Raw genomic sequence first — 12,329 nt, 5'->3', positions numbered from 1 at the left:
AATCATCAAGAAAGCAAAAAACAAAACAAAAACAGCCCCAAACAGGAAATGACAACAAAAGTAAAACAAATGTAACATAAATTAAAATTAAGATAAAAACGAGAGTGCATGTTGGAGGAGGTTCACTTGAGTAGTGGTCCAAGTGGCAACTAAGGAAAGAAGCATTAAATCTTTGTAACAGTAATCACAGCATCCATTTCTGCAGTTAATAGTAAAATAATAGAGATAATCAGCTTTACATTTAGCAGTCACAGTCTTCCCATAATGCATATGTAAAAGTAGAAGACCAAATTAAATGGGAGCACGTTTCAGGATATAGTTTACAAAAATCACTGCGTATTATCACAAAGCATCTACCACCATCTAGGCGTCATCAGGCCTGTTTCCTGGCAGTCAGCACTGAGGGCTGTAAAAACCCTGTCAAAACTACACTGTCATTCTCTATGGTGACGTCATCACCGCGCGTCCTCTGCTCAGACAGCGCACTGTCCATTGCGTTGTGTTGTAGCGTTTAATTGATTCAGCGGGGCGGTTTGTGTTGCCGTTGAATCGCTATTGTTTGTATGTATCGTGAATATACTTTGTAGTCGACGCTAACTTATTTCAACATGGAGTCCGGAGAGGCCAACGAGGGGGAGAAGGGAGGCTCTCTGTCGGCGGCGCAGAGGAGGGCAGAGATCCGGAGGAGAAAGCTGCTCATGAATTCAGAGGACAGGATGAACAGAATCGTGGGCTTCGCTAAAAACGAGTCTGAAAACAACGGTATGTTGTTGTGAATGATCCGGTGCACACTACGGTGCTGTTAGGCGAGTCTCCTCTATTGAAACGTGTTATATTGACACCTGTTTCATCTTACTGCTGCTGTTTGAGTCAACAAATTACCTTTATCCACAGACAGTATCTTTGTTTCATTAATCATATGCAGATAAAACAGAGGGGGGATGTAACTAAGTACATTTACTCAAGTACTGTACCAAATTACATATTCATAGCCTTCCTGACCTGCCAAAAAATCTTCAAATATAGTGATCTTGAATTTCTATTTTACTTAAAACTGAAGGATGAAGTGTTGATGTAGGGGCTGAGAAAATGCTCCTGCTTCTTCAGCTAAATAAACCATTTAGGACCCTCCTGTGTGAGGTGGAAAATGCATCGTCACTGAGCTGAAAACAGAGCTGTTTACTTGACACCATTAAAAGTTGAATTTTAAGAGATGAGTGGCTCTCCTAAGTAAAACACATAGGAAATGATGCATTATATTAAACTGCCAAACAGTACATAAAGGAGTTAAAATCAGTACATCCTTAAAGGGGAACTTCACCCATGGCAAAATTAAACTAAAATAAAATATTAGTAAAAATGAAAAAGTCTCTCAAATCTGAAAATTAGAGTGCTAAAAATCTGATTTGTGTTGTCATTGAGTATAAAGTCTGGAGCTGCTCCACAGACAATGAATGATGTCAGATGTTATAGATGACACTGACAGCACCCAGGGGAATGTTACGAGTGCACGGGTGCATTTTCTGCGTCAGAACTGAGAACACTACAGTAGGATGAAGCTCATTCTGGTACAAGAAAGAAAACAATCTGCCAGAAGTTTGTCTCCCATTCATTATCTAGGGAGAAGCTCCAGACGTCACTAGTTTGAGCCTTACTTCTCTGGTTTCTGGCTTTAAGAGAAAGTCACAAATATTGATTGATCTTCCCTCGGCCATGGAAATAACATATTGGAATTCTTAATTAAGGTGGTGTTCTCCTTTAAACATCTACAGAAGTAAAATGCAACATACACATGAATGCAGCACTAACATTAATCCAAAAACATTACATGTAATAGTAAAATACAGACAGAAAACATTTTATTACACAGTGAGTACTTTTACTTTTAAAACAGGGCTTGTACTTGAAGTGGTGAATTTCAGCAGTGTGAATTTTGTACTTAAGTTAAGGTTCTGAATATGTCATCCACCACTGAGTATAAACGTGGCACATTATCTCAAGCTGGGATTCAAACCCGCAACAACCAGGTCCCACTGCAGCCGGGCCACCCACAGAAATGGCTGGGCCCCTGAAAAGGTCCAGTGAATAGACCCTCCCCGGATCTGCTTTACTCACATTAATGCATGCGCTTGCTATCTCTCTCTTAATTTAGATCAGCTAATTTCCCAGATCATGTGGCCGGCCACTAATGACTTATGCTATTTTCAGGAGAGGACGTTTTATAATGAAACAGGCTACATTTTTCTATAGCAACAATTAATATAACATTTATATTTGTTGTTTAATAAGCCATGGTGAATATGTCATAACTTAAATATGGCTAACATTACTTATATTTAGGTGTGGGGGAAAAACCATAATATGATATAATGATATAAATAATTAATACTACAAATACTAAAAATAATAATACAAATATATTTAACTTTAGGTAATCTACTAGAATAATATAATCAATTGCTTTTCAGTCCAGTAGATACATTTTGCTGCTGCAAAAAAGTTTGTCTTATTAGATAAAAAAAAGTTTTTCTTCTGAGACATAATTTACAGTTGGAAAAAGGTAATAAATCGCAATATATTTTATTGCAATACTCAGCATATTGCAACATATTTTAAATGGCAATAACATTGTATCATGGATCTTCTGGTGATTCCCGCCCCTACTTATATTTAGGATGAACAAGATCTATCGCCCCTAGAAAGCATTCTCCTTTTTACCTTCCCATGGGCAGTCCTGTCCCTCTGTGACTCCACTGACTCAAGATGGCACTGAGTGAAAACAATCAGTCAAAAATTAATGTTAAGTTTTTACAGTTGATTAACCATCTTTAAGTATTTTATTTAAAGCAAAGTTGCCAGAAATGATCTGGGTTCACCTTCTCAAATGTTGTCAGTGTGCGTGTTTCTTCATCTTTTATGATAGAAAATTTGATATCTCAATCTAATATCTTTTTGGGGTTTTGGACTGTTGGTTCGGACAAAACAAATGATTTAGAATACGTCATCTTGGATTATAAATAAACGATTTACTAGTTGATAAAGAAATGGCAGATATTATGGACAGATATTATCTATGGCAACAAGTTTCCATAGATAATATCTGTCCATTGAAGTTCTTTGTACTACGCCTGTAGCTCAGGGGCAGAAAGGATAGATCCATCTCAAATTGAGCCAAACCAATACAGGAACTTGATCGATATTTTAGGGTTAAAGGCCCTGAACTTATTGACTTATAGTTCAGTTTCCCATTCATCTGATGTCAAGTCAAGTCAGTTTATTTATATAGCACATAAAAACAACAGATGTTGACCAAAGTGCTTTGTCACTGATGTTGTCTCCCATCTTCAGCCGGAGCGCTCCGGCGTCCGACAGAACCCCGCTTTCACCTCGACCTTGACAGGACGGAGCCATGGTCGTCGTCCTCATCCTCCCCGAGACCATCTCCCTTCATGTCAGAGGCCTCAGCGCTCGGCAGCCGCTCCCACAGTGCCACCCCAGAGAGGAGGGGCTCACCCCTGCCAGACTGCAGTGAGCCACTCGGAGGCTCTCTGGGAAGCTCTTTGGACGACGACATGGGAGGGATCCGACCGAGACCAAGGGGGGAGCGGGCATCAGACGACATCAGCGGTTCCCCACGTCGAGGCCTCCAGAAGTACCTGTCACGTTTTGATGACGCCATGAAACTGCGGGGTCAGCTGGCCAGTGAGAAGCCGGCTCAGGACGGAGGGTCTGACTCAGAGGATTTTGATCCCTTCAGAATCTTCCGACTCATTGGCAGCATCCTCCTGGCTGTTTTTGTTCGGATTTTTGTCTGCAAGTTTCTGGTGAGTGTACTATCGGTCATTTTGACACGTTTATGGCTTCTGGTCTTATTTTATCTCTGACAACTTACTCAAACTTAATAGTGCTGATATTGACGATAGTTTTTAGTCATTATATGAAAACAAGAGATTCTTTTAGGTGTGAAAATGTACATGTCATTATATTTTGCATGTTGCTCTGTCATTTAATAATAGTGCATCTCACTACCAGAGAAATGACATTGTTTTGTAATTTTTCTTTTGAAATTCTAGTCGATATTTGCTCCATTTCTGACCCTCGAACTGGCCTACATGGGGTTGTCCAAATACTTTCCAAAGGTGAGTTTGTATCAAATATTTTATAATCCCTTTTCCATTGTTATAGACTCAAAATTAACATGTATGCAAACAGTGTTGCCTTAGATTTCCAAGAAGTAGTATTGCAATTTTTTTATTTTATTATTTTTTGTTTACCCTTTGTTTAACCAGGAGTAGAAGACTCACTAAGATTGAAAATCTCTTTTTCAAGATTGTTGTGTCCAAGATAGGCACTAGTACAAAGAACACAGTAGCAGACATAAAACAAACATATAACAATTTAAAATAAAAACAAAGAACAAATTGCAGAATCCACCGTTTGTCAAGACCCGCCCATGGTCCCGCCCCCCTTGGTTACTGTTGCTGGGTTCGACAAGCCAAGCCTGGGGGGCGTTCATTCCCACAGGAAACAATGGAAAATACCGGGAGATTTAACTTTCTCGTAATTCGAATTGAATCCATCATTCTGTCCAAAACGTGGTGTCAGTGATAGAGAACAAACGTGGCTGCAGTTGAGTGAACGGGCATTATATGACATATCCGAAAACTTGTGAAAATCGCTGTTTTGTCCCGATGTCTGACAGTAGCCATGGCCACTAACGTGAGCTACTCTGGGAATACGTTCTGGATATCTCGAGTCACTGTTGCAGACACCCCAAGCACACCTTTTAACCATGTTAAAATAATATAACTCACTGATTTATCCGCGTTTGCCAGCTAGAAAGCTCTGCGTTTCCCCGTGAAGCCATTAACAACGTGCCCGGGAGAACACAGCCTGGGGCGGTGTTTGACAAACCCCAGTAAGTTAGCAACTGTTGCTATGGGGAGGAGCACTCTGGTTGGTGGGTCAGCAGACCAATCAGAAGGCCAACAAAGGGTCAACATTCAGAACATCTACAGCCAGATCTGCCTGATTCACAGTCAGATAAAATCATTTTAGCTGCATCCACTGAAACCAGCTACTGAAGATTTAGGTAATTTTGCGACTGATTCCAAGGCGAGGGAACAGCACACTGAAACACCCTGTTTCCCAGTTCAATATTGACTTTAGGGACCGTTAGTATAAATAAGTCCTGGGAGCAAAGACCGTAACTCCCTATACTTTTTGTAGGATGTAGATCCATAGGTAAGAAGGAAGCAGTCCTGGAACACCCTTACCAATTATCGATGTTAAGAGATACTTTGACGGTTTTGATAAAAGTTATACAAGGTTTAATTTGGTTGGTTAATATTCCACTTTTCCTTTTTTGACTTAGCAGCAGTGATAGCCAAGGCCAGAGACATTATGTTTTCAGGTTGTCCGTTCCATTCTTGTGACTGCAGCATCTCAAGAACACCTTGAGGGAATTTCTTCAAATTTGGCACAATGAAGTGATAATCTTTTTAGTGTCATTCTGGTTAACGTGAACATGATATCTCAAGAACACCTTTAGGGAATGTTTTCAGTTCAATCAGGACCACCTTAGTCAAAGAAAACTTTATTTACATTTGCAGTATTATATTTGGCTGTATGGCTCTGTCCTGGGGCCTCTGCCTTTCCTAGGCCGACGTGGAAAGAGAGCACACCTCTCCGCCAGTGTGTTTGCATACGTGGACAGCCTAAGGCAGAGAAATCACACCTCTCCGCCCATCTGTGTGCATATGTGGACAGCCTAAGGCAGAGAGAGCAAACCTCTCTGCCCTTCCATGTGCAAACAAGGAAAGCCTAAGGCAGGGAGAGCAGTGGCAAAGACCCCCCAGTAACAGAACAGAGCAGCATCAATGACAAACAGAAATGACACTGATAAGTCGGACACAATATGAAGAGGAGTGGTGGGGCAGGTTGGAGGTTGTAGGCAGACCAAAGCAGTTTCAATAGGGTGCTCTGAATGAGATTTGCTAATTGGTTGCATAGAAAGGAATCATGTGATCTGTCAGCAGACTCCTTTCCATCAATCATCTTCTCCATCAGTTGATTGGGCTGTTTTAGGTCAGCTGATGTAGCTGGGATGTGAGCTGAGCTTGACATCATGTCCTGCCTGAACTAACACCAGGCTCAATATTTGGCACAAACGTCTACTTGGAGTCAATGATGAAGTCACAAACACAATAACTCAGGAATAGAAGGGAAGACATTTGGTCAGAATTGGTGACACTAATTTTGGGTGCTCACTTTGAAACTGTTGATTGTGTAGATCTGTGCTGCCAGGTTGAAGATGTGTGTGAAGAATCCATGTTGTAGCATTTTTAGCTTCTGTGCAGCAACATACATATGTGAAACATTGTCTACTGTCATGGCTACATGTGACTCTGGAGAGACATGGATTTAAACTGTAATTGCAACTTGACTGGTTCGCAGAGGCATACAACTGCAAGGCGATAACTATGGAGATTGTGCATTAGTTTTGATAGAAGTTGGGTTCCATCCAGACATGATCTATTGCTCTGACTTCCTTGTGCTCTGGCTGAAAGCCCAGTCTTTGTAGCCACGAACATCTTACTGCTGGCTACACCCACACCAAGTATCACTGGAAGTTTACCAGTAACTTCTTTTAACACAATTTTCGTATGTTTGTATTATGTCTATCACAATTAGCTGACATTTTATTGACTAAAGAATTGGTGTTATTGAGAATGTATTGCAGCCAGGTGTTTCAGTGTCTTTGCATTATACTCCTGTTCCTCCAGGTAGAGAAGAAGGCCCAGACCACTGTGCTGACCGCTGCCCTGTTGCTGTCCGGCATCCCCGCTGAGGTCATCAACCGCTCCATGGACACCTACAGGAGGATGGGGGACGTCTTCGCCGACCTCTGCGTTTACTTCTTCACCTTTATCCTCTCGCACGAGATCCTGACGCTCATTGGCTCAGAGACTCCCTGATGGACCCTGATGGAGGTTCACCCCACCCCCCTTCTTGTTTTCCCCTCCCTCTGTCCCCCATAGCAACAAGGCTTGGTCGTATTTGTCGGCTGACATGTTTGTTGTTGACAGTCTGGAAACGAGTCCTCGCTGCCTTATGATCAGGGTCGCGCGTCAGCTTCAGGATTCCACTAATGCTAAGCTACATGTGACCACAGAGTCCAGTGTTTGTTACAGATCTCCAAGTCATTTTTGCTCTGGACTGAACCTGAGACACAGAAAGGCTTTGAAGAATGTACAGTGGCATTTATCGTGCTGAATGATATTTATTTGTCAGGTCGAGCACAGAAAATGGAAAATGTTATACTCAAGAGCGAACACCAGTTTCAGTTCATCATCAGTCTGGCAGCCACAGATTCCATTTAACTCGTGAATGGGAAACACTGGAGTTCCTCAGTTTCTGAAACCGACATAACATCATTAACTTAAAAATTCTGATATTGATGCGTATGCAAGTGTTTACCAAATCATACAAAATAGTCAAAAACAATCTGGTGTTCAATGCAATGAACTGTCTTCCAGTGTTGTGCATTACGTCAGAAAAACCCTTCACATGCGTAAAACAGGACCTTTAAAGAGTAACTCTCAGTGTTCTGCTGCCCTCTCTGGTTGAACATTTAACGTGTGTCGCACCTGTCACCACACCCAGTAGTGACATCACAGCGTACTCATGCTGCAATCCATTGCAAGTCAAGCGTTACTAAGTCCAACTCAGTATTCCCGACTTCCCATGTGCCTTCACAAGCATCTACAGAAGACAAACCACAGCGCCACTAGCAAAGACAAACAGTGTATGAAATAAGTCAACAGTCTCGCTCTTCTTTGCTCATTAAAATAGCATAGAGTCGAGCTAATTGTGTGAACCACAGCCAATAGCATAAAACTGTTTTGTGAAGATGGAGATGGAGATACATTTGCCTTCAGAGACTTCGGCGAAGAACAGTCAACTTAATGGAAATGGAAATGGCAGCTGCATTGATGTTACAGCGGATTCACAACAGTAAAAACACTTACTGAAAACACTACAAAAAGTAAAATAAATGATAAAGATGTCATTCCTTTAGGTTCACTATGTGCTCTGCCATTGTGCTGCGACGTCAGGTTTGTTTATGTTGGCGAACTTGGTCTAGATGAAAAAGTTTCCGACTTATAATTCCGACTTGAATGGCCGCTCCATTGCACTTTTCATTGTCGGAGGCTGTTTTTTATCAAGTTCCGCGTACAATGGATTGCAGCATATCACATCCTGAGTGCACCTCTATACCACTGCAGCAAGGTGAGAAGTTAAACCAATAGAGGGCGGCAAAAACATCTTTTCAGCTGCTGTTAAGTTGTACTTCAAAAACTCAAACTGTTTGAATGAACCCATTAATTTAAAGTGAGATTATGTAACTTTTGCTAAACAGCGGCCTCTATGGCTACAAGCGGCAATTACAGGAGCATGGTCTATGCTAAAATGTAGTGCAGCAGTAGCACAGGTTAAGGAATAAATAAGTTAGGGAACTGATTTGGTAATACCTGTTGTAAAATGAGCCACAATAAGACTGCAGAACCCCTCAGTTTGCTTTATAATATATGAAGTCAGCTTTTCATTTGTGAGAAAATGAATGTGTTATTTATTCTTTAAAAATTACATAGTCTTGCTTTAAAGAACAGATTTACTGTAAGCTGCCCTGAGTCCTTCTCTATCCTAATAATCTCCAAAGATGTTGCATAACTGGGCGGGGTGTCATATTCTCAGCTAATACGCAGCACACTCCTCAGCAGGCTTTGGAGGTAGTTGATGTCCTAACTAGTATATACAGCACTATGAGTAAGTTTTTCCTGTAAGTCAGCCTTGCAGTGCATCAGACAAGGTTGAGGTCAGTGCATTTTCAGGTCATGCTATTTCAAAACCTTAATCTAACCTTCATGTAACTGATAGCCTGCCAGATAAAGGCAACCTTTTAAGCATACTCATTAATAAAGAAAAAAAAATCCACTTCTTTATTGAAATGTTAGTAAACTGAGGACAACTTTGGAGTGAAGGGGTTTGGCTGGAGCTCTCGTTCCGTTATGATTGATAGTCGATGACTGATTAGAGCAGAAAGCTTAAGACGGATTATCATCAGGACTGACAGAGGCAGGTGGTTTCTTTTTTCCCCCTCGTACATAATATCATCGTCTCTGCACCTCAAGCGGCAGACGACCTTGAGGCTTTGCAGTTGCGTCCCAAATGGCAATCATCACGAAGGTCCAACAAAAAGTTTCCTTTGAAAAGTGTTTACATGGAAGTTTAACACCATTTTTTAAAAAAAACGTGAGATTAGTTTCTGACTTTATTCTCAGGATTCTGACTTAAATCTGTGAATCATTTCTTCTTTTTGCATGAATTCTATGATAAAACTCAAGAGATTTGACTTTTTTTTTTTTCTCCACATATGGCCCTCCTCTCTGCCATGTAAACATAAACTAGCAAGAAAAGTAGAGTACTCCTTTTTTTTCGAGATCGCCAAGTTATTTTTAGGTCACAAAACATGAGGAACAGTTACACACATGAACCTGCAGCCGTAGTTTAAATACTTAATAGTATCCAGCTCCTGATGATTTTAAGTGTCTTAAAGGAATACTTCACCAACACATTGACCCTGTGTATATCAGTTATTCTTGCTGTGTTACCTTCAATTCTTGAAGAAAACCTGAATTTCCTCTCACGCCTCCACAGAAAACAGCGAAGATATTTATTGATTGATTGGTGTCCACGTTTAACAGCAGCAAAACTATATATCAAAACAGTGGTTCACAAACTCTCACACAGCTCCTGCAGTATAATCTAAGTCTGTAACTAATCTATGGCCATATTGTGGGTGACGTATTCCTTTAAGAACCTGAACTCTTGTTTAATTGGTGGATTCAAATCGTGTGTTTGTGTTGCGACAGATTTCCTCATAGGCATGCTTTAAGTCCTATCTTCTTTTGCGATCTGTCATCCAGTGTTCAGAAGGGTCCACCCATGTTATGATCACGTTTTCCTCCTTAGTTCTCAGCTGTGAGAAGAAGCATTTAGTCCTTGAATGTGGAGTGTATTATTTTGCACGGCTGTGAGCTTAAAAACGCAGTAAACTTCATACAGTGTAACAGAACGTGTGTTAGACAAGAGCGTCTTGGCTTTTACTGGAAAGTGCTGTCGCTGCAAATATATGTGGGACAGTGGGAGTTTGTGCGCTTATTTGTGTTGAGTAATTCTGGTGATGTGTCCCGCTTTGCTTTGTTTGGAGCCACATCCATAAATCCTTCATATACTGTATACTCTCTACTTCTGTGCTGTAATGTCCTCTCTCCATACTTTTGATTTCATCCAAATTAATTTATTAATGTGAATTTCTTGTTTTCATGTAAATAATTTGGTGATTTATCCTACGACTTGTCTGACCTACTTGATTGTTTTTGATAACGTTTACAGAATAACTGTTTATAATGGCTCTTACAGTGTCTTACTTCAGTAACAAAGTCAGTGTTGACATGGTGTAAAATCTCTGATTAAAAACATACAGGAATGAAAAAACTGACAATTCATACCAAATAAATACTACTTGTGTGACATTCTCTGTTTGTCTTTCTTTCTTCAGTACAGCCCATGCACAGATTTCAGTCTCACTATATTCCAATGCATTATCAAACATATTCCTATTTAGAGGGGACAGCTGGATCTGGGCAGTTATTCTGTATTATGGTTTGTAAATGTCTTATCTGATGAACATCAATTTGATTATTGGACAACATTTTGCATACATGATACTTATCAACATATATATATATAGATACTGTAGAAATATTCATTAATTCTCCTTTAACATTGTGGTACTGATGTTGACCATGTTACCCAGCCATATCTTAAGGAAGACAAGAGTGTTAGATTTCACTGTAATCATAATTTTGCTTTCATTTTTTAATTGAGCAAACAGTGGGATTTACAGCTGATAGATTTGTGATGTTGGCCTATATGCTCGAATGTGGAGGTTCATGCACACCTTCATTAGCTTGTTGACAGGTGCGTTGGAGTAAGAGAATTCCTGCACACTGTCCTATTACTGACAATAAACTATTTAAATTCACAACGTTTCAGTCCTCAGATCTTCATCAGGTAAAGTGAAGGAACAAAGAACATTCCAAAATGCATATAGATAACACCTTTTTAGGTGAGGCCATTGAAAAACAATAAAATGACACTGCAATCAATCCCACAGTATGTGTGTATTAGCCTGTAAGGCACCTCCCACTGTCAAAGATGGAGACTGTGGGCAACAACTACATCAATATAAACACTGAATAACACAATTTTGGGGTAATGCTGGAGTGGGAGAAATAAGTAGACTCCAAACTGCGCAAAATAAGGCTGCAAGAATTATTCTTAGATGTCCAAATGATACTCCTATTGAAGAGTGATACAAAATACTAGAGTGGTCGTATATCAGGCGATATAATAGCTAGAAATGTTCTTCACTTATTTCATAACTTACATGTTAAAAAGAAGCCAAGACTGCTGATAAGCAGGTTCCAGCAAGTGAAAGACAGACATTTAGTCAGCACAAGAGCAGAAGCACAAGTGATTATGTTTTACCCAGAACTAGGCTTGTAACTGGTATAGGATGTTTTGTTTTCGTGCTGTGAAGTTATGGAATGGTTTACCTGATCTCATTAGGAATTTACCAGAAAAATATTTTAAACAAAACATTAGGGGTATTTTTTAAGGAGTATTTGAAGTTTTATTGTAACTGTATGACTGTGATTGAGGGTATAGCTTCTATGTAATATTATCTGTATAGGCTTTGTTGTGTGTGCATAATACCATCCATGTGTTGTATGTATGTTTTTTGGTTTGTGTCTGTTCTATATTGTATTGTGTTTCAGTTATACTGTATTGTGTTTCTATTATATTTTGTAATGTTTTTATGCTATGGACTCTTGGAAGAATAGCCCAAGGTGGGCTAAAAGAGATCCAAATAAACAAACAAACAAAGATACAAATGGGAGGCAGGCAATCACAATATAATTACCAAACAGTTATAATTAATCAACTAGAGACAGCATAATAGAAAAAATATTTATTAAATAAATAAATAAAAATAAATAATACATATATAAATAATAAAAACATATATATAGATAAAAAGGTCAATTTGCATAATAAGTACTAGTAAACACCATGCAGACAATGTGTATTATTTGTGTTTATAAATAAAACTGACTTGACTTAAAAGCTTTGAAAGTTAAGAAAGAAAATATGAAAGTACATTCGGAAGAGACAAAACAAAGCAATGAAAAAAAATCAGA

The 12,329-nt window shown here is 39.6% G+C and overlaps 1 protein-coding gene across 1 annotated transcript; it reads left to right on the top strand.

The window, feature by feature from the left end:
• The first annotated feature begins 470 nt into the window (after positions 1-470).
• On the top strand, positions 471-10,596 carry camlg (calcium modulating ligand). Its single transcript, XM_050040924.1, has 4 exons — positions 471-762; positions 3,349-3,824; positions 4,074-4,139; positions 6,786-10,596. The coding sequence occupies exons 1-4, from the start codon at positions 609-611 to the stop codon at positions 6,975-6,977; spliced, it is 888 nt and encodes a 295-aa protein (XP_049896881.1). The 5' UTR covers positions 471-608; the 3' UTR covers positions 6,978-10,596.
• The last annotated feature ends 1,733 nt before the right edge of the window (positions 10,597-12,329 follow it).

Source organism: Epinephelus moara, chromosome 3 (assembly GCF_006386435.1).
Source record: "Epinephelus moara isolate mb chromosome 3, YSFRI_EMoa_1.0, whole genome shotgun sequence".
Lineage (NCBI taxonomy): Eukaryota > Metazoa > Chordata > Actinopteri > Perciformes > Serranidae > Epinephelus > Epinephelus moara.
Note: the sequence above shows the minus strand (reverse complement) of the source record. Positions and strands in the feature narration are given on the sequence as shown.